A 27,529-nucleotide genomic window follows, 5' to 3' on the forward strand; every position below is an offset into this window, starting at 1 on the left:
CGTTAATTCCTGTGTATTTGATAGTAGCTGTCCTAACGGGTGTGAAGTAATATCTCATTGTGGCTCAGATTTGTATTACCCTGATAATTAGAGATGTTGAACATTTTTTTAATGTACATTTGACCCTTGAGCAATGCCGGGGTTAGGGGCACTGACCCCCCTACACAATCAAAATCTGCTTATAATTTTTGACTCCCCCCCCAAAAGGAACTACTAATAGCCTACCATACTATTGATCAGAAACCTTACAGATAACAAAAAATTGATTAATGCATTGTCTTACACGTATTATGTATACTATTCTTATTATAAAGTAAGCTAGAGAAAAGAAAATGTTATTGAGAAAATCATTTAATTGTATAAAACTGAGACTCAGGGTCATAGACAGAAGTGAAGTGGTTGCCAGAGGGAGATAGCGGGGGGGGGGAGTAAAGAGGGACAGATATAGATGGGGGGGTAAAGAGGGACAGATATAGATGGGGGTAAAGAGGGACAGATATAGATGGGGGGGTAGAGAGGGATAGATATAGATGGGGGGGTAAAGAGGGACAGATATAGATGGGAGGGTAAAGAGGGATAGATATAGATGGGGGGGTAAAGAGGGACAGATATAGATGGGGGGTAAAGAGGGACAGATATAGATGGGGGGGTAAAGAGGGACAGATATAGATGGGGGGGTAAAGAGGGACAGATATAGATGGGAGGGTAAAGAGGGACAGATATAGATGGGGGGTAAAGAGGGACAGATATAGATGGGGGGGGTAAAGAGGGACAGATATAGATGGGGGGTAAAGAGGGACAGATATAGATGGGGTAAAGAGGGACAGATATAGATGGGGGGGTAAAGAGGGACAGATATAGATGGGAGGGTAAAGAGGGACAGATATAGATGGGGGGGTAGAGAGGGACAGATATAGATGGGGGGGTAGAGAGGGACAGATATAGATGGGGGGTAGAGAGGGACAGATATAGATGGGGGTAGAGAGAGACAGATATAGATGGGGGTAGAGAGGGACAGATATAGATGGGAGGGTAAAGAGGGACAGATATAGATGGGAGGGTAAAGAGGGACAGATATAGATGGGGGGGTAAAGAGGGACAGATATAGATGGGAGGGTAGAGAGGGACAGATATAGATGGGGGGTAGAGAGGGACAGATATAGATGGGGGGGTAAAGAGGGACAGATATAGATGGGGGGTAGAGAGGGACAGATATAGATGGGGGGTAGAGAGGGACAGATATAGGTGGGGGGTAGAGAGGGACAGATATAGATGGGAGGGTAAAGAGGGACAGATATAGATGGGGGGTAGAGAGGGACAGATATAGATGGGGGGTAGAGAGGGACAGATATAGATGGGGGGTAGAGAGGGACAGATATAGATGGGGGTAGAGAGAGACAGATATAGATGGGGGTAAAGAGGGACAGATATAGATGGGGGGTAAAGAGGGACAGATATAGATGGGAGGGTAAAGAGGGACAGATATAGATGGGGGGTAAAGAGGGACAGATATAGATGGGAGGGTAGAGAGGGACAGATATAGATGGGGGGTAGAGAGGGACAGATATAGATGGGGGGGTAAAGAGGGACAGATATAGATGGGGGTAGAGAGGGACAGATATAGATGGGAGGGTAGAGAGGGACAGATATAGATGGGGGGTAAAGAGGGACAGATATAGATGGGGGGGGTAAAGAGGGACAGATATAGATGGGGGGTAGAGAGAGACAGATATAGATGGGGGTAAAGAGGGACAGATATAGATGGGGGGGTAGAGAGGGACAGATATAGATGGGGGGTAGAGAGGGACAGATATAGATGGAGGGGTAAAGAGGGACAGATACACGGTGATGGAAAGTGACTTGATTTGAGCGATGGGCACACACACAATCAACAGTGCAAATGCTATTAGAGATGTTCACCTGAAACTTACGTATTCTTAGTGACCAATGTCACCATTAAGTTTAACTTCTAAATTAAATAAAAAGAATTAACGTTAAGAACACGGCTGCCTGGAGTATCTTGGGGCATGAGCACTGTGAGAAAGCCTGTGCCGTCAGAGGGAGTTTCAGCATCACAGCAAAGCGCCTCGCTGATGGGTTACTCGGTAAACAATTTAAAGAAGAGAAAACACATTTATAGTATTTTTTTTTAAACTGCGTATAAGTGGACCATGCAGTTCAAACCTGTGTTGCTCAAGGGTCAGTCATACTTGCTGGCTGTCTGTGTATCTTCTTTGGAAAAGTGTCTATTCACACCTTCTGTCCATGTATAATCAGATTGTTTGCTTTTTTTGATGTTGAATTATATGAGTTCTTTATATATTTAGGGCATTAACTCCTTATCAGACAGAAGATTTATAAATAATGTTTTTTTTCCCTGCAATATGTTGCCTTTCATTTTGTTGATTTCCTTTGCTGTACAGAACTTTTTAGTCTGATGTTGAAATTTTTTTCTATTCCATTTTATCTTACTACAATCCTGTCCCTGTGTTTGAGAAATACAACCCTAAGCACTCCTGAAATTGTATCTTTTCGGCATTCAAAAGTATCCCGTTTCTTTCTTAGTGTATTAAGCCAAAAGAAATATTTTAAGTCAGTGGATTTAGTTCCTTATAGGAAAAAGCATTTTAACTAATCAGGAAATAATTCGTTGGGAATCTGACCAGATACACAAAGCTGTGTGGGTCAGATTCCTGTCAGAAAAGGATGGCTCCTAGAGGAATATAAATAGATACCCTGAAAAGTATATTATTTCACGGGAGAAAAACTCTTCTCTCTCCCCTTTTCTGCCTACGCATTTTCTACTACATTTTCATTCCTTAAAGGGAAGAATAAATGCAGTAAAGCTATGAACATTTATTAATTCAGATTCTACTAGTGTGTGGTTATATTTAGGTAAGTGCCAATGTTCCTTTTTTTATACTTAGCAAATTGCTTTGTCACATATATCAGACCAAATTTGGGCAGGACTGCTTCAGTAAGACTTCTGGAGGAGTAATGCTATTTCAGTTTTCAGTCGGGTTCTTACATTGGTAATAGATGCAGACTGACAGCAGGCAAGGCAAAGCAGAGCTTCAGCGAGCGAGGTGTCAGAGCCCGCAGTAGTAGGCAGAGGCTGAGCGGTGGCTTTGTGAACGCAGGTTGAATTTCCTGAGGGCCGGGGCAGAGGCAGGGCTGGCAGTGGGGGTGGAGGCTGGCTGGGGTGGGAGGAGGGCAGCCTGCACCTTTGAACCATCCATTCCGCATTCTCCTGGCTCGGGCTCTCCCCTGTCACCTGCACTAGTGTAGCAGCCTGTGTCCCTCCTGAGCTCACCTGCGCTTGTACTCTCTCCCCTCTGCACCTTGCGCGGGCTGCGGGGTGAGCTTTCTAACACGCCAAGCAGCTTCTTCACGCTTTGGCGATACTCAGTTTTGAATTCCCTCCGTGCAGTACACAGCAGGTAATGAATGCATGCTTGCTGAATTGAGGGAATGGATTTTGGAAATGGTGGGCATATTATGGAAAGTATGGCCCTGTTTTAAAAGGGAGCAGAAAAGAAAACCTTCAAGTAATAGAAAACTTTTAAAAATTACACTAATGTAAATAATCCTGATCTTTAAACATGAAGGAATAAATCAGAAATTCTAAATAAAAAGGTCAGGATTAATGTTTTATGAAGTTTTGTTTGTTATTAAAAACAGTTCGAGTGGTGACAAACAATGCAAACGGCAGAAACCAACTGCTCTTGCATTTTAACAAAGGAGCCTCATTCGAGGGAAGGACTTGATGTCATGCTGCAGCCTGAGATGGGTGCTCTGGCCAAGAATCTCATGAGGTGTAAAGGCTGTTTCTACCCAGAAGCTACAACTAGGAGATTTTTTCATTTTTTACTATGTTTGGTAACATTACTGCAGTTAGAAATGAAGGTCTGGCCTGACCAGGTGGGCACAGTGGATAGAATGTTAGATTGGGACTCAGAAGACCCAGGTTTGAAACCCTGAGGTTGCCAGCTTGAGTATGGGCTTATCCAGCTTGAGCGCAGGGTTGCTGGCTTGAGCGTGGGGTCATATACATGACTCCATGGTCACTGACTTGAGCCCATAGGTCACTGATTTGAAGGCCAAGGTTGCTGGCTTGAGCAAGGGGTCACTTGCTCTGTTGTAGCCCCCTAGTCAAGGCACATATGAGAAAGCAATCAATAACCAACTAAGGTGCCGCAACAAAGAATTGATGCTTCTCATCTCTCTCCCTTCCTGTCTCTCTGTCCCAATCTGTCCTTCTCTGTCTTTCTCCTTGTCTCTGACATAAAAAGGAAAAAAAAAGGAGGAAAGAAAAGGAAATGAAGGTCTGACAACACTTAGATTTTCCCAAGAATTTACTCCTGAGAAACAAAAGACCAGGAATCCAGCCCTGACTGACTTTTTATATTGTACATTATTGGACATCATTTTATTTACCTCGGTCATGTTATTTAGCCACTTAGAACATTTCTTTCACCTGGTCTATGCCAGTCCATGTTTAGATAAACAGTAGGTAAAACTCATTAGAATAGTCCTTACGAGCACAGTAAACGGAGAACAAGAGGACTCGTGAGACGAGTGACCGAGCTGTGTCACGCTGGGCTCCGCCTTTGCCCTCTCCGTTTCCTCTCCCCTTTGATCACCTGCCACGCTGTTATATCGAGGCATCACAAACACTTGCAACACTTGATGCATTTGCTGTCTCCTTTATAAGTTCCATTTTAATGAACAATGTTAAAAATGTGGTGCAGAAATTAATTTCTTGGAGGCCATTTTTAAAAGTTTCCTTTCTGGTCACTCTTCTTTGGGCTACTTTGCCAGCGTTTGTTTTAGTGCTTGTCTTATAGAACGAGGACACTGTTAGAACAAAGCAAGCTCCTAAATGATAAAGTTGAACTTTTCTGCCTTTTGTTGAATAGATCTCACTATAGTACCTTTTGATGTCAAATTTACACATGGCCTCAGTGGTCACTACAGATGATTTCATTAAAATACTTCATAGTAGGTTGAAAATTGTAACCTTTTGAAGCTTTAAAATATGAGCTCACATCCTGTTTATTTCAAGTATATGTACTATATGTAGTGTACAGCTAAAATTCTCTTGACAGTTGTATGGGGGAGAGGTGACTTCTTGCAAGGCTGGTGGTTATGGGACGGCTCACTTACAGAGGGAATTTGATTGGGTCTTGAAAGGTGACAATAACCTGATCATGTAGAGACAGGAAGAAAACGTGGGCCGTATGAAGAAAAGAGGTGGAGCAAAGGCGAGGGAGTCTAAAACTCAGAGTGGACATATGGTTAATTCTATTTTCAGTGCATATTAGAGAGAACCTTTTCAAAGCGTGCATATGCTGACCCCTTCAGTTAGAGAGGCAGTGGTACAACATTTGAAAAGGGGGTTAAGCGAGAGAAAGGGAGAGTCAATTGGGAAAATAGATAGGGACTGGATTATGGATTCTAACTTGTGGATCAGGAGTTTGGACTAGACTTTGTTCTGTAGTCAGTGGGGAACTACTGAAGCAATATAAACATCTTTTTAGGAAGACTATGGCATATAAGATGAAGTTGTAAAACGAGGCTGGACATTGGATAGCCATTTCAGGAGATGTTTTTAAGTTTTGTGGAAGAGATTGAAGACACATCCTAGAGTACCTGACTGCCAGAGGCGGGGAGGCGGGTGCAAGCATAGCCCGAGAGGGATACATGTCTCTGATTCTGATTTCTGTGTCGGGGGAGTAAGTACATCATTCCTTTGAGTCTGTTTTCTCAATTACGTCAGGTCTATGAATTCTTAGATTTCTTAAGCCTTTGGAATTTTATGTTCTGTAATCCTCAACTTTTTGTAAAGGTATACTTTAGCTTAGTGAAATAAGAAAAACATTGTAAAATCTAAAGGAAATACTTCCCATTATGAACTAAGTACTTTGCTAATCATTTTAAGCTATTTAACTGTGTAAAGAAAGAAAAACATATTTTTGGATTGTTTGCTTTTTTCCTTTTAATTTCCATTCATTATAGCTTTGAGGAAACTAAAGTGATTAAGGGAGAAAAAACTGTTAAAAGCCTTTAAAAAGTGTAAAAAAGTGTAAACAAAGGCCACGTAGAATACTTAATTCATTTTGTGAAGTCAGCATTACCCTAATATCAGAATAAAATAAGATAATACAACTACAGACCAATATTGCTTATGAATATAGATGTGAAGATACTAAAATCCTGAGTCTAGCAACATATAAACTGGATTATACACCCTGACTGAGTGGTATTTATTTATGCTGGGAACACAAGGTTGGTTCAGTGTATAAGAACCAGTTAAGGCAAGATACCATGTTACTAGAATAAGAGACAAAACCCATACGAGCATCTCAATTGACAGAGAAGAAGCATTTAATAAAGTTTGACACACTTTCACGATAAAAAAATACCTGGCAGGCTAAAAGTAGAAGGCACCTTTCTCATCCTGATATTGAGTGGTTGTGGAAAACCTGCAGCTAACAACATACTTAGTGGTGAAAGACTAAACATTTTCTCCTAAGATCAGAAACAAGACAGAGATTTCTGCTCTTAACCACTTCTTTTCAATATCCCACTGGAGGGACTAGCCAGGGAGGTTAGGCATGAAAAAGAAATAAAAGGATTCATATGGGAAAGGAAAAAGCAAAACTGCCTCTATTCACAGATGACGTGTATGTAGGAGGAAATCTTGAGGAATCTACAAACTATGAGAACTAATAAACTCTGTAAGCTTGCAGGATAGAAGTCCCATATACAGTAACCAATTGAACTACTATATGCTGGCAATAAATAATAAGAAAATGAAATTAAACAATTGTATTTGTTATAGTGTCAAGTACATATTTAGGAGAATAAATTTAGCAAATGCAAATCAAAACCACAGTGACATGCCATTTTACACCCACAAGGATAGCTATAATAGAAAAGATGGACAATAATGAACCTCTCACATGCTGCTGGTAGGAATGTAAAATGCTGCAGTGACTTTGGGAAACTGACTGTATCTCAGAACATTAGACATAACCCAGAATTCCACTCTTAGGTGCGTACCCAAGAGAATTGGAAATAAACGTAGATGTAAAAACTTGTATACAAATGTTCATTATTAATAATAGCCAAGAAGTGGGAACAACACAAATATCCATCAGCTGATGGATGGCTAAAGAAACTGGTGTATCCATACAGTGGAATATTACTTGGCAATGAAAAGGAATGACATTCTGATCCATGCTACAGTGTGAATACCTCTTGAAAACGTCCTGTTAGTGAAAAAAGACAAACACAACGTGCCATATCATATGATTCCATTTATATGGAATGTTCCGTATATGAAAATCCTTAGAGACGGCGACTAAGAAGATAGGGCAGTGGGGATTGACAGCTGGTGGATATGTATTTTGGGAAGGGGTGATAAAAATATTCTGGAATTAGATACTGGTGATGGCTGCACAATTTTGTGAATATATTAAAAACCACTGAATTTTTAAAAGGAGAAAAAAAAGTCCTGTGGAATTTACTGAAAAATTAAATATGTCCATGTGCCATCCTAGGACGAAGGACCTTTATTGATTTTCACTGTCTTCCTTTTCAAAGTCAGTGTTTGCAAAGTTGCTTCCTCTTCAGATTTTAGCAAGCCACCTCTCCTTAATTCTGTTTTACGAGGAGTTTACATTTTGTCATCACAGGGCAGTGGTTTTTTTTTATTCCATCAACACTTGATTCAAATTTAATTTTAAACATATATTTCAAATTATTTTAAAAATGGAATATGAAACAGTATGCATTCTCAGATGTATTACAATTCATCAAATTTTGCATGCTGCTGGATAACATACGTTAATTCGTAGTTCCAAGTTACCTCATTTTGTGTATGACTTGGAATCAAGTCTTTCACATTGTTCCAATGTATGTTATCAGACATTTGTTAGATGGTTCACTGAACAGGAAGGGTGTGGTTCTCAGTGCTTTAAAAACAACAATGGATGTCCTAGTTCATAAAGTTATCAAAGGAAATACAATGCATTTCTAGTGTAGATGAGGATTTTCTTGATACAAAGTAACCAAGTTTGGAGGGAAATTGGATCCTGGAGCCGATATGACTGTAACTGTTATCCATACATCTGCCAATTTAAATTTTTGTTCAGTGAGAAAGTCTTCCTTGTTCTCACTGATTGCCATTTGACTAAGAAAATGTAAATTGACCGAGTGTATTAAGTATATACAATTATTGTTTTCACTGCTCCATGTATTGGGATTCTGCAGGAGATACTATTTAAATTATGTGCAGTTGGGATCCCGGAAATTTTTCTCAACCTAATAAGTTTCCTGTTCCATTTTGACTCCACTCTTTATTTTTTCAAAGATATTCTGAAAGAACACCCCTCCCCCCCAGAAATCAAACAGTGAGGCTTCCTGCTGAAAAAATATTTACTGACTTTAAATAGCTCATATCTTTTTTCTGAGTCTCCATCTCAGAGACTGTCCTGCATAGATATTGTTGGCTGAATCATAAGGCTATTATATTATTGTTATGCCCAATATAAATATTTTAGTTACTGTTTGATGAATGATATTTGGAAAGTGATACGTATTCTTATTTTAATCTCTTTTTGAGTTTGCAGCAACTGAATTGTGTGTGTGGGACTTTAATCAGGAGCAGGGTTACATGTGGCCTGTGGCATTAGATTGTCCCCTTCTCTGCCGCAGCCTGTGCGGTTACACCCCTGCCAGCGAGGTGGAAGCCACCACTGGCGAGGTCATGAGAAGTGCTGAGGGGAAGGAGACGGTGAAAGAATCCAATTGGGATTATTGAGTGCCTCATATGTGTGGATATTTATTAATGCACATTGGAGTCTGTTGTTCAAAACAAGTCATGTGTCCATTCTGTTGTGTTCACAGGTGATCATGGAGGAAGCACTTTACTCCCACCCAATGTCACAAACGAATTTCCGGAATATGGGACCATGGAGGAAAGTGGAGAAGGCCTGAGAACTTCTCTCGAGTTCGATGCAGATTCTCCACCGTGCTGCCCACAGGGGCAGCAGGGGGTCCAGCTTCTTGCTGGCCAGCACTCTGGGCTCAACAGTGTTACAGAAGGACCAAAAGATGTTAGGGAGGCCGCCTCTCAAAGTCACCTCAAGGAACAAAGTTTACAACCCCTAGACTCTTTGATTTCGGTTCTGAAAGCTACAGAAGCCAGAATAGCTTCAGGGACATTACAGGCTACAAAGGTACTGGACAGAGATGCTGTTGCTAGTTTTTTGGTTCAGAGGGCGGAAGAAGAGCTGGGCGCTGCCGGTCATCAGACACAGAGGGCCGGCAAACTCTTCCCTGCTGGCCAAGACCCACTGCCAGGGGTCCCTCTTCTGGCTGAAGTTACAACGGAAGAGCACTTTTATTCAGGCAACCAGAGGGACCTCACTGTGCTGTCGACTGGGGATGCTCAGGCAGAGCCTTCCCAGATAACTCATGATGGGAGGAAAGGGGCTCTCCACGCCCGGGAGCCAGCTTGTCCCGTGTTCTCCGTGGGGAGCCCAGCAGCGACCCAGAGCTCCACGGGCAGCGTTGGCGTTTTGGGAGAGTGGAGCTCTGGTCTGGGGCGAGAGCAGCCTGGGGCGTGTGATCAGGGCAGCTCCACAGGACGCCCCGGCCGGGTCAAACATGTGGGATTTGAAGGGGTGGACATATTGTGGACAGAAGGGGAGAAGAGAGAGACGGGGCTGCCTGTGGATTCGGAGACATCGCTGGGAAGGACTTCATCTCCGGAAGGCAAGGGGGTGTCCCCAGTGCCAAGCCACCTCGCCTCTGCTGGCTTGAGTAATTCCATTGGTTTCACTGGGGGGGAAACCTGGAGAGGGCCTTCGGAGAGGCCTGCCACCAGCTCGGGGACTTTGTCCCCCATGCCTCCTGTGGAGAGTGGAGAGGATGAAGTCTTCCTAAAGGAAAACAGAGGACATTTTGAGAAGAAACCTGGACTGCAGAGAGACAAGGCGAGGTGAGCCCCCGTAGTCCGCTGTCGGTTGCCCGTGCCTGCAGTGGGAAACTGTCTGCTTGGCTGGGAGAACCCGACTACAGTGTCCTGGGTCCTGGTTATCTTACAGCAGAAGAGAAGTTACTGTGAGCCACGTTCCTTCTAAGTTTCTAAGATATTAAATAGGTGATCTTGTTATAGAGTTGTCCATTAGGCATAGATAGACAAGCAGAGAGTGATGGAGAGACTGTGAGCACTAAACTACCATATTACCCCATGTATAAAACGCACCCTTTTTCAAAAAATTGGGGCTCTAACAACTGGGTGCATCTTATACAGTGGTTGTAGATTGTTTTTACTTGCATTTCCCACTTTTTTGTGCAGATGAGGAGTTGTATGAATTTTATGATGAATAAAACTTGAGTTCAATAACTTGATGTAATATATTTTTTTTTCAAATTTTGGGCCCCGAAATGAAGGTGCTTCTTATACTTGGGAGTGTTTTATGCATGGGGAAATATGGTGTGTGACTCCCTTTCTGATGTTTTGTTATATTTGACAGGTTTCAAGTTCTCCAACATCAAGGTAACTATAGTGCCCCACAATTATCTTTAATAATATGAAAAGATTTGGGCTCTCTCAACATACCCTGTAGTCATTACATCCTAATTTAGGTGTTATTTTCTGGGTGCAACACCAAATGCCTACATACAGCCCACACACTTGTATGAACACAGAGGTTCTGGGTTTGCGCTGCCCATTGTTTCGAGTTTAGAGAGGCGGTCAGAAGGTCAGAAGGGAACTGTGTACTTCAGTTGTTCCATAGCGTTCATGTGAGAGTCCCTTCTCACAGGAAGAGTATGTTTAGATGATGTCCCTGCTAAGTAAACTCGGCATCGTGGGACATTTCCTGGTCTTGCCATTCATGTCCGCCATCGCCTCCACAGCAGCGTAGAGCCGGGATGAATGGATGGCGTGCCCCGCCTCACTCCCTGTGAGCGTAGTCTGACCGTGTGCTCCTGTCGGCCGTCGTCTGTGCTCAGGCCCCTCCCATCTTGCCTTCCTTCAGTCTCCATGACACCGCATTTCATTGCTTTTATGGGATAGCATCAGTGTCAAGGCTGAAAGGGTTTTTGGTTTGTTTGTCCGGTCGGTCGGTATAAGAAAATGCCTTTTCCTCCATAAATAATTAACAAATCCATGGGGAGTGATGCTTCTTCAGGGTAGCTGTCAGGGCTCCTCCCCACTCCCTCCGCCCTGCCCCCCCCCCCCACGCAGAAACTCTCCAGACTTCTCTCGAGAGCAGCCTTGCTGTGTGGCACGTGGCTCAGCGATGATATTCCCACTGGAATATGCGCTTTTGTTTCTGTGTAGATTATTAATTCATTTCTCCTTTTCTCCCTTTCTCCTTCCCTTCTTCCCTCCTTCTCTCCCACAAATATTTTTTGATTGTCTTCTCTGTCCTTGATACTGCTGCACGCTGGGCATAAAGGAATGTTTGACATAGACGTGGCCCGTGGTCACTGCCCCCCTGGAGCTGACTGCCGAAGGTTAACGCTGACCGCATAAACGCATTCCTGATTATAGGATCACAAACTGTGCTCCATCGTGAAGGAAAAGGAGACACATACCGTTATTATTATTATTCAGAAGGAATAATCTGAATGCAGGAGAGGTTGATCCATTCAATGACTTGGGCAAGGCCTTCCTTTGGACATGATAATTAGGCCAAGACTTAAGGAATGACCATGAGTTAGCCAGGCAGAGTATGGGGACGAAGAATATTCCAGGGAGAGGGAACAGCGTGCGCACAGGAGTGCTGGAGTTGTTTGGAGCAAAGGCCTTAAGACAAGTGTGAAGATGTGACATCCCCAGGGTGGCTGGATCATAAGGAGCGGGGGGGGGGGGGGGGGGGCATGGTGGGGAATCAGTGTGGGGAGGAGCTTTATCACAGGAACTTTTCATTTTATTCCAAGTGCAGTGAGAAGCCAGTGAGAGGCAGACACCCCGAATCATACGGGGTATGTAGTAGGCCTTCTGTAACGTAAAAACAACCAAGACAACTGTGTTATTGAAGGTGAACCCTGGTAATACCTAGAAGGAATGTGGATTACCTATGAGGTATTTTTAGTCCTATTTCTACTTATAGGAATCTGAGTTCAGAGAGGTTACGTAAAGTTGCCTCAGTGAATCCGGAATTCAGCTCCAGGTTTTTCTAACCCCTGATCTCTTGCACTTAACTGAGTTTTTAAAATTTTGCTTAGTTATCCTAATGTTCATTTTTAATATTTGAAGAACATGTTACCTATTAATGTCCCATCTCTGTATGCTAACTTAACTTATAAATTGTCCCTAGGTTTTTGCTGTTTTGGTTAGCCTTACAATAAACGTGTGTTGGCTTTTTGTCCTTTCATTAATGCACTCTGTCTAATTTTGGACTTGGTCTCTCTGCAGTGCTGCCGCATTGTCAGCAGGGGGCAGCCCTTGGATTCTAATGTAGTTGTCCCCTCCACGGTGTGTGTCCTTATTTAAATCAGAAAGTATTAATAGACTGATGAAAGCTTAGTGTATTTTTACTCCATTAAGTTTACACAATATATCTATCTGCCTCTCTTAAAATTAAGCATGACGGTAGCTGTTAATGATTTGAACCTGAGGAGCTTAGCTGGCTAAAATGAGACCATTTCGTTCAAATATTCATTGGCCTAGATGTAGTCACATACTAGGAAACTAGTTTAAAAAGACGTTAAATTATTTTGAAGGTAGCGTAGCACACGTATGCTAAGAGTTTTTTCAACCTGAATTTGTTTCTATGTTTCTATGATATCTTCCTTCCCAAATATATGAAGACATAAAGCCCAGTGAGTACAAGTGTTATTTAGCTTAAGAGAATGTTATCTTTTTATGTGGTTGAAGGGAGAAAAAGAAAAAATTAACCTAACACTGAAATTCTTCACTTGTGTTTTCTTTCCAGGATTCTTGAACAAGAGGAGCACTTCACGGGAGGGGAGGATGACACCCTGGGGCCCGGGTGTACAGAGGACTCCACGGACGTGTACAGCTCCCAGTTTGAAACCATCTTGGACAACACGTCTTTATACTACAGTGCTGAGTCCTTGGAGACCTTGTACTCAGAGCCTGACAGCTATTTCAGCTTTGAAATGCCCCTCACTCCGATGATACAGCAGCGCATTAAAGAAGGTGGTCAGTTCCTGGAGAGGGCGGCCGTGGGGGGACAGCAGGACATCCTGAGTGTCTCGGCAGACGGCGGGATAGTGATGCGTTGTTCTGGTGGGATCACCAACGGGCTCGGTGACGCCGGGGACTCCATCTACACGAAAGGCAGCCCGGAGATGGCCTTCTGGGGAAGGTACTAGTCTCATTCTCATTCGTTTCATAGTGGTTTTAGTGATGTTTTCTCTTTGGCAAATCTGAGTGTGGAATATATTCGAAAAGCATTTGGCAATTTCTGTGGGTATAAGTAATTAATTTGGATAAAACGTAATTTGGGCTTTAGGGGCAGGTAGAGTTCACTTTTGTGGTTTGCCAAATTGGCAAGCTGTGGTCGCTCCATTTGGTGGCATTTCTTGGATGGCCGTGTAAAAACTGGTCACATATCTGAACACACAATTGGAAGCGATGAGTAGCTATCAGCGCAGTGACGCAGCTGTGGTCGCAGTGGTGTGGTGCTGTGAAGAGGTCATTGAGAGAGCTTGGCTTTCCTCTGACACTGACAGTGGGTGATGGCGTGGAGCAGGTTGTTTGCTTAGGCCAGAGAGGTTCCTTAATTGTAAAACTGAAGGTGTGGACAAAATGGTCCCTGAAGTCTCTTCCCGCCCTTTGCTCTATACGGGCCCATTGTCATTGTCAGGCAACCTTCCTGTTCCGGAATGGCAGGGGCAGGAGCGGATTGTAGGGGTTCCTGGCAGAGCTGGTGCCTTGATCAAGATGACCCACGTGTATTCTCTCTCTCTATTACTATTTGTCCACCTGCAAGATAAAAATGACAAATTATATGTTATGTGCCATACCTGTCATTTAGTGATTCCCTTTTGAGGGAACATCTAGCATTTTATTTCCTCCTGCTCATCACCCTGAGGCCATTAACCTGTTAATGAGCAGAGCATGCTAAACTTCTTAAGGATTTTATGAATTTAGTTTTGATATAGTTTTCCTCAATTAAAGTGTTCTAGTGTGCGTTGGTGGAGGTGGCAGGGAGGTTAAATGGGGATAAACTGTTTTAGAGATATATGAAAAAACGTCAGTGCTTTTTTAAAAAAAAAATCAGTGTGCAGAGTCGTTTTCCAAGGAGCCCCTTTTAGTTCATCCTATAGTAAGCATTCTCTATAGCCAGTTTGCTTATAGGTTTATAATTCGTTGCATGAGCACATTCAAGGCAGGGACAGTATAACGTTGTAGCTGTACATGTGAAATGGACCACAGACGTGGGTTGTCTCCTTGGGTCACAGAGAGAGAACGAAAGGAACACAGGTTTTAAAAGCAGAAGACCTGGTCTGAATTATTCAGCAAGCCACTTTTATTCTCTCTGAAGCCCGCTTTCTGTGTTTGCCAAATAGGGTTAATGATACCCAGGACTCTGTGAGACTGTGGGATTTAAAGAGGTGATCTAGATTAGAGCACTCCACAGGGTGCCTGGCGCACAGGGTGGGCCTGGGTGAATGTGGGAGCCAGAATGGGATGGCTGAGAGGACGCAGTCAGACTCCTGGTATCTCTGAGAAGAGGGCGTTCCCGAGGGCGGGGCATCCCAGAGTGGCTGTGTTCCTGAGAGGGGGGTGACTCAGAGGGGCATCCCTGCGTGCAGGGTACCACTTTAGTCCTCCCCCCACCTCCCGTCATTTCTGGTAACTGTAAATTGTGATAAAATGCTATAGCACAGCTAATGCCGGACTTCCCATGGCAGTTCCAATCCAGCTTTCTGGGGCCAGTGGAAGTGGTTCCTACTGCAGACCCAGAATAGGTGGGGATGCCATGCCCGGCATTGGGGGCTGAGAGGCTTTGCTGCAGAAGCCACAGGGGGTGAGTAAGTAAAGGCGAGATAAACATCACCGAGTCAGAACAGGAAGGAATAGGTGGAAGTTATCAAATGTATGGTCTGCTCCCTCGGAAGAGGAAGTCGTCATAATTGGGGCTAGTGGGAGAGCCAGTCGTTAGCAGGGCAGAGTTAGCTAGTTAAGAGAGGGGACTGGGGCCGTTTACAGTATTGTCCCCGCTCTGATTGAGACAGTGGTATACTTCAGGCCTTTCTGAGATAAGGTTTCAGCTGCGTCATCTGCATTGTGGAGCCACGAGATCGTGCCCAACGATAAGACTGAATTCTAATACTGGATGAGAAGCATCTTAGAGCTGAGCCAGCTGAACTTCTCAACCAGCTCTGGGCACTTTTCCACATCTATACGTCTCTGTTCAGGGTTAAAAAAAAAAAAAGGACAGTCTCAGTGAGCCTAAGAACTTTCCAAGGAACAGGAATAACGTTCACATGTATTTTTACGTCCTCTGCCTCTTGGTGCTTTGGGGAAGTTGCAGCACCCGAGGAATTACAGACTGAAGAATTATGACATTTCCCAGCTGGAAGTGGGGCCTTAGCTCACCTTGTTTTACAGTAAGGAATCTGAGTCCCAGTCTGGTGGGATGGCTTTACCTGGTGACAGGCCCGTGCCAGAATTCCGATTGCCCGACTGACTCCTAGACCGCGTGTCATCAACAATCTAGGCTGCCTGGCCTTACCGCTTTATTCGTTCTTTTCATCTAATTTCTTTCCATGCCATATGTCTACGGAGCCAGAAGTCTGAGTTGGTGACTTGTAGAGAGCTGCTTGTCTTTGGTGGTGGTGTGTTTTCAATTTGAGGAAAAAATGTACCAAATTGTTCATAAACGTCTCCATAAATTTTTAAAGTAATCAATGAGCAGGCTTTTAAAAAATCCTCTGAAAAAAAAAAATCCTTCTGCATGAAAACATTCTTCTGCAGAGGTAAGGAAGTAGACAGCGGTATTGAGCCTATTAAGGAAATCCAGTTTAGAATGCTGAGCGCACAAAGGTCAGCACGATTGACTTCCCTCATCCAGGCGTTCAGAGCTAATGTAAGGATTCAAGGGAAGAAGTTATTTTTCAACTGTCTTAATAAATGTTGTGATATCTACACAAGAAAAATGAGTGAAACAAGGACACATGCCCAGCATTCCATATCTAGTCACCAGCCTCTCCTGTTTCCTGGGCAGAGGACTGGCAGGGCGGGGTGGGGTGGGGCGGGGTCCTGACTGTGTTGGAGAATGTAGACTCTGAGGAAGGCGCAAGGAGAGAGGATGCTCTCTGTCTCCCTGCTAATGCTTCTGGGATTTTAGCTAGACACGCACCGAGGAGACTCAGCCCATCCCGGTTCAGGTATTGACTTGAATGTCAGTTGACAGCCAGTAGAAAATATTATAAGATTACTTCAGTTCATCTCTAAACAGTTTTATATCCTGTGCATCCAGGGGGTTTTATTATTTAGTAAATACATGGTGCTTAATTCTTATAATAAGCTGGGAGAAAGGAACTATTAATATTCTCACTTTCCAGATAGGGAAACTGAGGCACAGAGCAGTTGAGTAACCTGGTTCCCAGTCACATACCCTATTTCCCCGTGTATAAGATGCCCCCATAGATAAGACGCACCTTAATTTTGGGGCTCAAAATTTGAAAAAAAATGTACTACATAAAATTATTGAACTCAAGTTTTATTTCTCATAAAATTCATACAACTCCTCATCACTATGAAAACTCCCATCCATTAGCTTGTCCTCATCTGTGTCTGATGACGAACCACTGTCTTCGAGAGCAAATCAAGCGCGAAAAAGCGGGAAATGCAAGTAAAAAAATCTACAACCATTGTATAAGACGCACCCAGTTTTTAGACCCCAATTTTTTTGAAAAAAGGTGTGCGTCTTATACATGGGGAAATATGGTAGGTAATAAGTGATACACCTAGGATTTGAACCCAGGCAGTCAGGCTCCAAATATATTTTTGGTTTCAAAACAAAAGTATATTTGTTTGGCATTGCCTGTGTGTATTTTTAAAATCCTTTTCTGTTTCAACATGTGCCTTTAGTTAGTTGTTGAAGATTATGGCAGTGGCCATCTTTGATCTCTTTTGAACTCAATTCTCTACTGCTGCTGCCCTAAAGAAAGGCAGGAGTGGTTGCACAGGTGATGAGGATGTTGTAGCGGGAGAGCAAATCTAGTCCCCTCTCAGGGCACCTTCCAGGCTTGGAGTTACTGTGCGCGGCGGCGAGGGGAGGGTTGTTCTTCCCTGTTACTCTCTCCGCTCAAGTCAGATAGAAAATATTTCAAATCTGTAGTATTCTCCTATCAGGTTAGAAAGGACATTTTTAAAGAGTGTATATGCTCATTGTTTGTCTTTTAAAGGATTATATACCTTTGTGATACCAAAAGGATCTCACGATTTATAAGGTAAACAAGTCTTTTAAGATCTTAGAGTAAATCTAGACAGGAAGAGTTAAATTCTCTCAGGTGCTCTGAGTGCCCTGCACACTGAATGTTAACCGGGGAACCGCATGTCCACGTCTGTCAGGAAATAGCTCGCCCTGTGAATGTAATACAATATTTTAATGAAGGAGCAAAGAGTAGCATCCCCTCCCTTGTGGTCCAGCTACAGAGCACTCGGGCTGGTGGGTCAGCGGTGCTGTGTGAAGTCCAGTCACATGGCTCCAAAATTAGAAAGGATAATTAGAGACTTACAGTAATACATGTTCCAATGGGTTCCTTTGTGTCTGGGTGCTTCTCCCTCGCCGGCCCATCAGCTGATGACTGCAACTCCAATCAGTAAGTTCTGACCTGGAGACTATCAGGCACAGACGTGGTCATCATGGCCATTAACAGAGCTGAATATTATCCATTTCTGTTGAGCTTAGGTTTGGACAGCTAGAAAAAGAGAGATAGCAAATATAATAATGTGGCAGGAGCTTCTCTCTTGATTCTCTGAAATATATAAAGCTTCTTTTTAATTATATTAATATATAAAATTACCTTTTTGGTGTAATAGATATATTCTGTGTCTCAGCTTCCTAGTTTTCCTTTCAGATATGGCTCAGGATACTGAGTACTCCGTATACAGACGGAGCACAGCAGAGGAGGTGAATTGCATCTGCGTGCAACTGATATGCCTGAGGAGAGTGCTTCAGTGGGACTTGGGTCCGCTCTGATTTTGATAGTTGCGGTTTTGTGCCTTTCTCTTATTTATTTCTTTCTTTCCCCCTTCTCACATGGAATGCTGGCATTTAGAAGTGCCTCTTTCCTCATGTGCTGTTCTCTCTCCTCAGTGTCTTTCTGTCTAGGAAAAAAGTCACATGAAACAAGATTCATACAGAAATTTGTTGACGCGTGATTTCAAAAAATTTTTGACATTCCAATTTAAAGTCTGCAGGCATTTTAATAGAATGTGTAAATAGTAAAATAGTTTGAGACCAGTTAAGCTGGTGACAGAGGAACAGATTTGATTTTGTGAAGCTGCCTCCAGAGAGCTCTGTGCCATTAGCAGCAGGAAGCTCCCTGCCTCCCGGCTCAGCTGGTTATGGGCTTGCTGTGGCTCTCTTACTGGCTTTCGTCCTTTTCTCTCACATTTTAAAACTTGTTCTGTAAAACACAGGTTCTCATTTTTCTCTTTGTAGCTTCCTGAAGCAGTTGTAATGGTGATTTTATTTTATTATTTATTTATTGCCACAGAGGATTTCTTGCTCAGGGATGAGGGGTGGGGGCACTACTAGGCTTCAGAAGTAGTCGTATCTGGGTTCAAATCCTGCCTCGGTTACTTACTAGGTGTGTGATCTTTTTTTTTTTTTAAGTGAGAGGAGGGGAAGCAGAGACAGACTCCCACATGCGCCCTGACCAGGATCCACCGGGCAAGCCCACTAGGGGGCGATGCTCTGCCCATCTGGGGCCCTTGCTTCATTGCAACAGGAACCATTTTTTAGCACCTGAGGTGAAGGCCTTGGAGCCATCCTCAGCGCCTGGGGCCAACTTGCTCTAACTGAGTCATGGCTGCAGGAGAGGAGGAAAAAAGAGAGAGAGAGAAAGAAAAGAAGCGAAGGGGGGAGGTATAGAGAAGCAGATGAGCGTCTTCCTTGTGGCCTGATCGGGAATCAAAACTGGGACTTCCACACACTGGGCCGACACTCTACCACTGAGCCAACCGGCCAGGGCCTAGGTGGATGATGTTGAGTAAATTATCATATAATCTGGAAAGCTTTCCCAGTGTAAAACAGAATGAGCAATACCAATCTGGCAGAGGAGCGAGAAGGAGATGAGATTATAACCAAGTGGGAAAAAATCAAGAAAAGAAGATTAAGTGGCTTAACAAGGCCTGGTATATCTTAGGAGAGAAAGAAGTGAAAATTAATAAAATGCCAATAACAGTAGCACCTGAAAACAATCCTGGCAGCCCACTGTGTATCCAAGACCCGGGCCAGCCTTGATCTGCCAGCACCGTCCTCCAGAGTCTAAGCTTATCTGAAACACCTGTTACTGGATTTCCTGAAATGTCACCTTTTTTTCATAGAGTACAATGCACTGTGGTAGGGTGGCGTAAATAGGGGTTTTGGTATCAAACAGCAGGAGGCCAAGCCATCCTCTTTCCTGGTGGCCCGATGTTGGGTCAGTTGCCTGACTTCAAGGAACCTGATTCCTTGTTGGTGAACTGGAGAGAACCTAGCACCCAAGTTACAGTGTTGTTGTGAGAATTTGCCGAGTTCTGTTTTGTGGGTGTTCATTTTAAACCTGTCGTGAGTTTCACAATAGTCTGAGTATCAGGAATATAAAAAACAGATAAGAAAAAGCCTGGTAAAGATGAAGATCCATAAGGATTTGGTGGACGCTTGAATATAGGACAAAACACTGGATCAAAACACCTGTGGGATTTCAGGTGTGGGTGACATCAGGCGGGGTCAGCGGCAGCTGAGGAGAGCAGTGTTTGTAGGACAGCACCAGCGGTGGCACTCAGCCGGTTCGCACCGGTTTGGCAGAACCAGTACCTAATTTTTTGTTGAGTTCGGCGAACTAGATGTTAAAATGGCACTTGTAATCAGGTTCTCCCTAAGGTGGGCACCTGGGCAGCTGCCCAAAGTGGAAATTATAAGTTCACATTCCTTACTCTTCTTTAATGTTCATCTGCGCAACAGTGTATTCCAAATGCCCGTAGTAATGTCTGTTCCGTCCATAGGTGAAAAAAATTGCAAGTGAGGACGCCAATCAAGAAACAATATGGAAATATCTTAAATAACAGTTTTATTGTTTTTGTCAGGTACTATTTTAATAATTTTTCAGTAATATTTTAAAACTCTTATAATCTAGTTTTGTGTGTCTCTTTTATTGTTCTTATTGAAGTATTAAATGCATGAAATAATAAACTACCTTTCAGTATATTTTTTTTATACTTAAAGCTGTCATTAGGGCAGAGAACCGGTTGTTAGATTATTTGAACCCCACCACTGGAGAGCACCCACTAGTGGGGGCAGTGGAAACAGTTTACCTTGAGGAAAGTGAAGGTCCCTCAAGGGCAAACACTGATGGGAGTGTGGGCTTGAAGGTCAGCTGGAGAGACCGAGGCCCCATCGAAAGGTAGGGCTGGCAGCTGTGAGCTGCGGACGAGGGGGGAGTGGTCGCAGCCCAGCGGCTGGTGGTGTGCACGCGGGGGCAGGAGCACTGGGGTGCTGCGTGCTGTCTTTCCAGTTCCGTCTCTGTGGAAATGTGCTCTCCGAGGTGAGTGGCCACAGCTCCCTGTGCTTGCCCCGCTTCTCCGAGGGGCACAGTGTGAAAGCTGCCGCTTGGTCACTGCTGCTCTGTGGGTTCCTTTCAGACGGGCCGGGCCCCGCACTGGTGGTCTTGGGCTCTCCCTGTTTGTTGGATGCCACTCGTGTAAACTGAGGATGACTTCATGAAATGGTCCCGGACTGGACATAGGGGTTCCCAGAAACATTCTACCGGCAATTCTGTAGTTTAAACCTTCAGAAAACAGCGATGCCCTGGATATTGGTAGGGACTGCTGTTCAGGGTGCTGGTGAAACGAAGGATCCTCTCTCAAAGAACACATTAAAAGACCTCGGATGATAAAGGAGACTGGCGCCCTGGTACTACCAGGGGAATCATAGCTCTAAATAAAAACTAGGTTGGCAGTGCATATTTTAACTGGTCAGGATGATACAGCAATCTTTTTATTCATGTATCAGTACAATGTTTAGCTTTTAAAGGAAGCAATAACACTTCTTTTCAGCAGAGGTCACAACACAAATTTTATATGAGAAGGTTATCCATTGATCGATAGTTTGGGGAAGAAAATAGAGGAGACCTCCAAATAAACAATTCTTTGAAGGTATCTTACATAGGAGTGCCATTTTATCAGAACCCTAAATGGGTACTTTTCCAGTGTTTTAATCTTGTTTTTCTCCTGTGGATCTCATGAGCTTTCTATAAACTCAGAGTCTTTATTAAATTGGCTCAAGCTCCTAACAGAGCCTTATGATTCAGTACCTGCATGACCACCGGACAAGGGAAGTTGAATATAATCTTTCTGATGAATGCTAATGAGGATTAATATTGAACTCCATCCAAACCGATGCCAGGTAAATACTTTTGACTTCATAATCCTCACCCCACATCTGCTGTTTCCTATGCCTGTGCGTGCACCTCAGTCCCCAGGATTCTACTGGCCTCTAAACCGCGCACGCTGATCTGAGATTTTTCATCTTTCTGTTTACCCACCTTGCTTCCCCGCAGCATTGATTTAGGAGCTTGTTAGGGGGCACAATCTCAGGTCCCACCACGACCTACTAAACTAGAATCTGTATTTTTGAGAAAATACTCAGTGCTTTACCTACATTGATCTTCGTGGAGCCCCCACCTACAACAGTGGTCCATGGACCACATCTAAAGTAGAAGTGTTCTAGAATAGAGGTCTCTAACTTGACTGCACATTTGGGTCATGTGGGGGAGCATTTTCAAAACCTGACTTCCCCACTGGGAGTCCGATTGATTGGTCTAACATGGTTCCCACACAGTGATAGCTTTAAAAAGCTTCCCGGGTGATTATGTTTAGCCTAGGTTGTCAATCTCTCACCCCGGAGCCTGTTAGAAATGTGTGACAGACCTCACCCCTGACTTACTCTATTAAAATGTGTATTTTAACAAAATCCCAGGTGACTCTTAAGCATTTTAAAGTTTGAGAAGCACTGGAAACTATCTAGTTGCAGAATCCCAAGCCGAATGAAACAGCCCCTATTTTCAGGGAGCAGGCCTGTTTGGGGTCCCTGTGCTAACAGCAGGGAGAAATCTCCTAAGAGCTTTATAGAAGAGAGTAGCCCTGGCTGGGAGCCTCAGAGTGGTTTCTTGTGTCATCTTTGGTGTGGTGATCATAGGGGGCCCATCCCTACTCTAGAAACACAGGTGTTGATCCTTTTCCTGCTAGGAAACAGTATCATTTCCTAGTGAGGAGTGTGGGTTCTTAAGTCACACTACTTTGGTTCCACTTTTGGTGAATTCTCTCTCTAAACCTCAACGTACTTATCTAGGAAAGGGGATAATAATTTATTGCCACTTGATGATTATTTAAAAAATGTTGGCTGTTATTATTAGTAATAGTGCTGCTTGAACTATTGTTTTCAAAATTTTTTCAAAGTCACCTGGTATGAATGGACTGTGTTCAGATTGACTTTGGATGTTGTGCATCTAATAATAATTCTAAGAGCCCTGGGTTACTTGAAAGTGAGGAGATTTAATGAAAGTATGTTTTACTGTGTTTGTAATTACCCTAGTTAGCAACTCCCTCAACCCAAGGAAGGTGACATTTTCTAGTCAAGAGTGGTAATAGAAAGTCTTAGTATGGAGAAAATAAGAGGTGTTGAATAATTATTATTGTGAAACAAAATCATAAAAGTTCATTATTCATGCTGAACATACATTTAACAACTATTTTAGACTCCATCATATAACTTAGTCAGGTATGGGCCTGTCCTGCTATTAGGCAGCAAACTTCTCCAGTCTATAGTCTTGAGACTCAGAGAACCTATTAAGGGTTCTTAACCCTAAGTTTTTGTTGAATGAAGAACTTAATTAGCGGTGTTATGCTTGGTACCAGGTATCTCTCAGAGAGGAGGCAGATAAGGTAACTTCATAAATAACTTGGGTACAAAGCCCCAAGAGCCAGACAAGACGGTCAGGCTCCCAGGCTGGGGTACTTAGCAGGGGGTGTCATGGAGGCCCTCGTGGAACCGTGGAACTGTCGCGTTCTGCAGTGGGCTTTGACGGACCAGGCGGACACGTGCGGATGGTTGTGGGGGAAGCGGGCGGGCAGGGGGACTGTCCCCCTGGAGCCACACTGAGGCCGGAATAGTAACAGCTACGTGGATTTGGGGACTTGAGAATTGGGAGTTGAGGGGATTATTAACCTCCTTGCCTCCTGCTCTGTTCATCTGCTGGACCGAACACATGCAGCTATTTTCAAAAAGGTGGTCAGTATGCAGTTCGCATTTTACAACTTTTGAAACATTTTAGGGATATCCAAAATGTAGAAAATATTAAAGACCTGTGGTCTCGCCAGCCTGTTTCAGAAATGAAGCATTATGGATGAATTGCAAACTCCTGTGAATGCCTTCCTGGTCCCATTCCTCTCTTTCTTTTCCTAAAGGTAACCATTACCTGTGGGTGTTGACTGTTCCTATGTAGGTGTGCATCCGTATACACTATCTGGTATCCTTTCACATAGTTTTGAACTTCCTAGAAATGCTATCTTCTTGTTTCTTTTTGTAACTTGCTTATTTTTGCTCATTTCAAACTCATTCTTATTGGTGCATAAAGCCCCAATTGATTAATTTATTTGCCATATAGAATTAATTGCATGAATATATACTATAACTTTATTTATGAACCTTTTGGCTTTTATTTTTGTTATCCCAGACAGCATGGCAGGGAATGCTCTAACTCATGGCCTCTTGTACACATATGAGAGAGTTTCTCTGGGCTTGTCTATATTTAAGGATAAAATTGCCGGACTGTAAGTCATAATCATTTTCTGGGTGAACCAAGGCATTGTTGAAAGGGCATATTACATTTTCTTTGAGAGTATGTAATTTTATCTACTTCTGTCTATAAAGTAATTTTTAGATATTTTACATCCTTATACTTCCCCTATCCCAAGAAAAATAGCAGGAGCCCAAAGAAAATGCCTGGGAAAGAAAATGAAGTGAAACCCGTCTCTCCCCTGTAGGGGCACACGGGTGCAGACTCTGTTATCCATTAGTTAGGTCTGGTGGCCGGCTGCCGGTCAGACCCCCCAACTCCTGGAGTTCCCAGAAGCAGCTGTGGCAGTTGTTGCCTGTGTCTGACAGCTGTGAGTGTCACCTGTCCACTTCTGGTTGTCTGAAACAGGGTTTGAACAACAGGAAAAATGAATGTTTTCATATCAACAATAGCAGAAAAACAGGCACAAAACTAGAAATGGAAGTTGAGAAACAAACCCCATAAGATTAACACAGCCGAATTTTCTATAATTTAAATGAATTAGATCAGTTTTTTTGTCTATGTAAGTCAGTCCTGTAGGCCCAGGAATGTGTGTGCTGTAGGAAATTATGGTCTTTAAAAACAGTCCTTCAAAACCCTTTGTGCTATAAAAGAAAGACGCTGCTGAATTTACTTTCTCTTTTTAATGATGCTGGACGAACTCCTTTTTCTCCCATCAGCAGCAACCGCTGTAGATAAACGACGACTGTTGTCCTTTCTCTCTGTTGTCAGCTTGCTGCCTGGCTCCTAAAGAGTTAAGCGGGAGGTTTGTGAGGTCATGTGTGACTTCACTGGGTCTGGACTTCTGAAGCAGATCTCTGGGAGGGAAGCTGTCTGTTGAGAGAGGAGCTGGGCAGAGCGGGAAGAACTTCAACTTTTTTCAAGTTCTTCTCCCTCAGCCCCTGAGGGAGATAGTGGCATTCTGGGAGAATGTCACAGCAGAGTCAGTGTGGAGCAGTGTGCACGCACAACAGAGGCAGCTGGAGAAGTCCATTAAAAGAGCCCTTGCAGAGGATGAAGGTTTGCTGAGCAGATGGAACGGGGAACGCTTTTTGTATCCGTGACAAAATTACATGCAGACTGTTTGCTGATGGAGGTAACTGGAGTTCAGTTTATTTTCTTTGTTTGGTGCTAGGCGGTGCTGGATTATATAGGGTGGCAGTTACAGAAAATGCCTTAGATTTTAAAGCTGTTTTATTTCCAATGAAAAACATTGTAAGAAAGTCTTAGGAGAGACTTAGGAGAATGATCATTCATATAGACTGTTTTGTAAATAAGGGTGACAAAAATGAAAAGGATGTATTTGCTACAGGTTTTCTAGTGTTTGGTCCAGATGGTATTTTTCCCCTTAGAGACTCGCACCGTCTTTGAGGAGGTTAGATGTGGCTCATTGCTTGCACCTAGACAGCAGTGTGCTTTCAGCTTTTGTGAAACTTCATTCAGGTATTGGAAGGTCACCAACTGGAGCTTGGTTGTTCAGTGGGGTCCATTCTGATGATGGTACAAGGCTGTCATTCTTATATCGGTGTATCATTGCTCCAAAGGGACTGTGCAGTTGGGATAGAAACATGATTTCTCTTAGAATTCGGCATTGGGTTTGAAACTTCAAAGGCTAGCCAGTCATCTAAAGAAAAAAGACATAGGGTTTTTTTGTTGTCTGTTTTCTGGAGCCGAGGGTATTTCAGCTCCACAGTTTATCTGTGGGAAGGTCTCTCTCTGTCTCCATGCTCAGCAGGCACAGACAAGTGCAGGGCGTAAGTAAAGTCAGTGGTGGTAAAGAAGGAATGCCAACCCAGTACATTGACGTGACATCCATTTTTGAGATGCTTGGCTTAGAGGCTCTATGAACACCCAGGAGCTTATGAGAACCCCAGTACTTGAACATCCAGGGTAGTCAGTTGATTATAACAAGTGTGTATGTGGGTATGTATTGGTTAGGTTGGTATTTCTTGCCCTGATTACAGATTTTAAGTTCATAATTGTAAGTTTATATTTCCAGTATTTTATAGTACCATTAGTTTACATAGCCCGTCGGTATAGAATTTTTGCCTCTTTCCCATAACCTTGGCATACCTGGACGATGCTAACCACCTGAGCTCCCTGGCCAGGGCCTTGATTGATTTCTTCATATGTAAAGTAGAGATGCTAACATGAGAGGTGTGGGGTGTGAGGTCAACCAAGGTGCAGTGCATTGGAAGCACCTAGCAAAATCTCTCCCACATAAATAAAAGCTCAACAAACATTGAAAACCTCGGCTACTATTAGGTGTAAATCATTCTTCCTTGTGTGAAGCTTGTGAGAGGGACTTAGACCTTAGAGAAAGGTGGACATGAATTTGGAGTTGTGGGTTGCCCATACTGTAAACACGTCAGGGCTCCAGGTAGCATCTTAATTACTGCCTGTACCCCCCAGGGGTCCCCTCTTCCTAGCTATTAGTCATCCCTCAAATGTCACCTTTGGTGGCAAAGAGGGCTGGGAGGGAAGCGTGGGTGGGTTAGTGCAGATCCACGAACACTTTGTGGAAACATCATTAGGCTCATGTCCTGTCTTGTCAATATTGTTTCAGTTTCATCATCTTTGAATATGGAGAATGGCATTGCAACACCTGTACCTCATGGGTGGCATGTGACCCACAGTAGGAAGAAGCATGACACATTGCCAGAACCTGGCCAGTCTCCTGTGTTCGTCCCATAGGTGCAGAATGCCCCTTGCCGTGAGGTGGTGGCTGCTCTTGTGGGGCTTCTCTGCAGTTCTAGGCTGGCCCTTTCTGTTTCTGTGTTGTTCCAGGACTTAGTAGCTGGGCAGCCGTGTGAAGCTGCTTAGCTTCTATTTCCTGGGCCGTAGCTTATGGTTGATATCTTTTCCCATGGTTATTGATTAGGTAACGTGTGAAAATGCCTGACCCGGAATAAGACCTAAGTACAGTACTCACAAAGGACTCCTCCAGAATGCCTCCATTTCTTCTGTTACTGTGCAGGGAAAATTTACACGATCTGTAAATGAGCTTCCCCTGTTGTGCTTTGTAAAGGCCCCTTGTCTGTATCAGTGTTTCTAAAGCTTTTAAATTAAATATAATTTGCTTGTGTCGTGAGTTACTTTAGTTAGTAACAAACAGTTCACTCCGTTTGCCTCTGTGACTTTCCAGTGTGGTCTATAATCCTCTCAGCTTTTGAATTTAACTTTGGACTAGTTTTCAAAAGTATGAAAGGAATATCTGCCCATGGTAAAAATCCAAATCAGTGTGCCTTTGGTGTCACTTCCTGGAAGGAACCCCCTCCCGGGTTCTGGTGCGTCTGTATCAGGCATGGTCTGTGCGACTCATTGGGAACCGATCTGAAACTCCTTCCTGGTGCAGAAGGACGGCTGTGGTACAGAAAGTTCTGTCTGACCTGCCCGCTCCCCGTGCAGCGTGGTCCCTCTCGGGTTCCACGGCACAGGGTCTGGAATGTCTGGGAGATCCCTTGCAGGGATCTGCCTGCAC

The 27,529-nt window shown here is 43.6% G+C and overlaps 1 protein-coding gene across 6 annotated transcripts in view; it reads left to right on the plus strand.

The window, feature by feature from the left end:
• PSD3 (pleckstrin and Sec7 domain containing 3) overlaps positions 1–27,529 on the plus strand; it is a 597,461-nt gene that overhangs the window by 281,734 nt on the left and 288,198 nt on the right. For 4 of the 6 annotated variants that reach the window (XM_066380473.1, XM_066380474.1, XM_066380475.1 and 1 more), the window contains 2 exons: positions 8,914–10,009; positions 12,960–13,355. In XM_066380473.1, coding sequence (XP_066236570.1) covers positions 8,914–10,009; positions 12,960–13,355 — 1,492 coding nt within the window. Of the gene's footprint in view, positions 1–8,913; positions 10,010–12,959; positions 13,356–14,967; positions 15,024–24,575; positions 25,145–27,529 lie in introns of those variants that run through there. The other 2 variants (XM_066380477.1, XM_066380478.1) reach the window with 2 other exon arrangements.

Source organism: Saccopteryx leptura, chromosome 4, assembly GCF_036850995.1.
Source record: "Saccopteryx leptura isolate mSacLep1 chromosome 4, mSacLep1_pri_phased_curated, whole genome shotgun sequence".
Taxonomy (NCBI): Eukaryota; Metazoa; Chordata; class Mammalia; order Chiroptera; family Emballonuridae; genus Saccopteryx; species Saccopteryx leptura.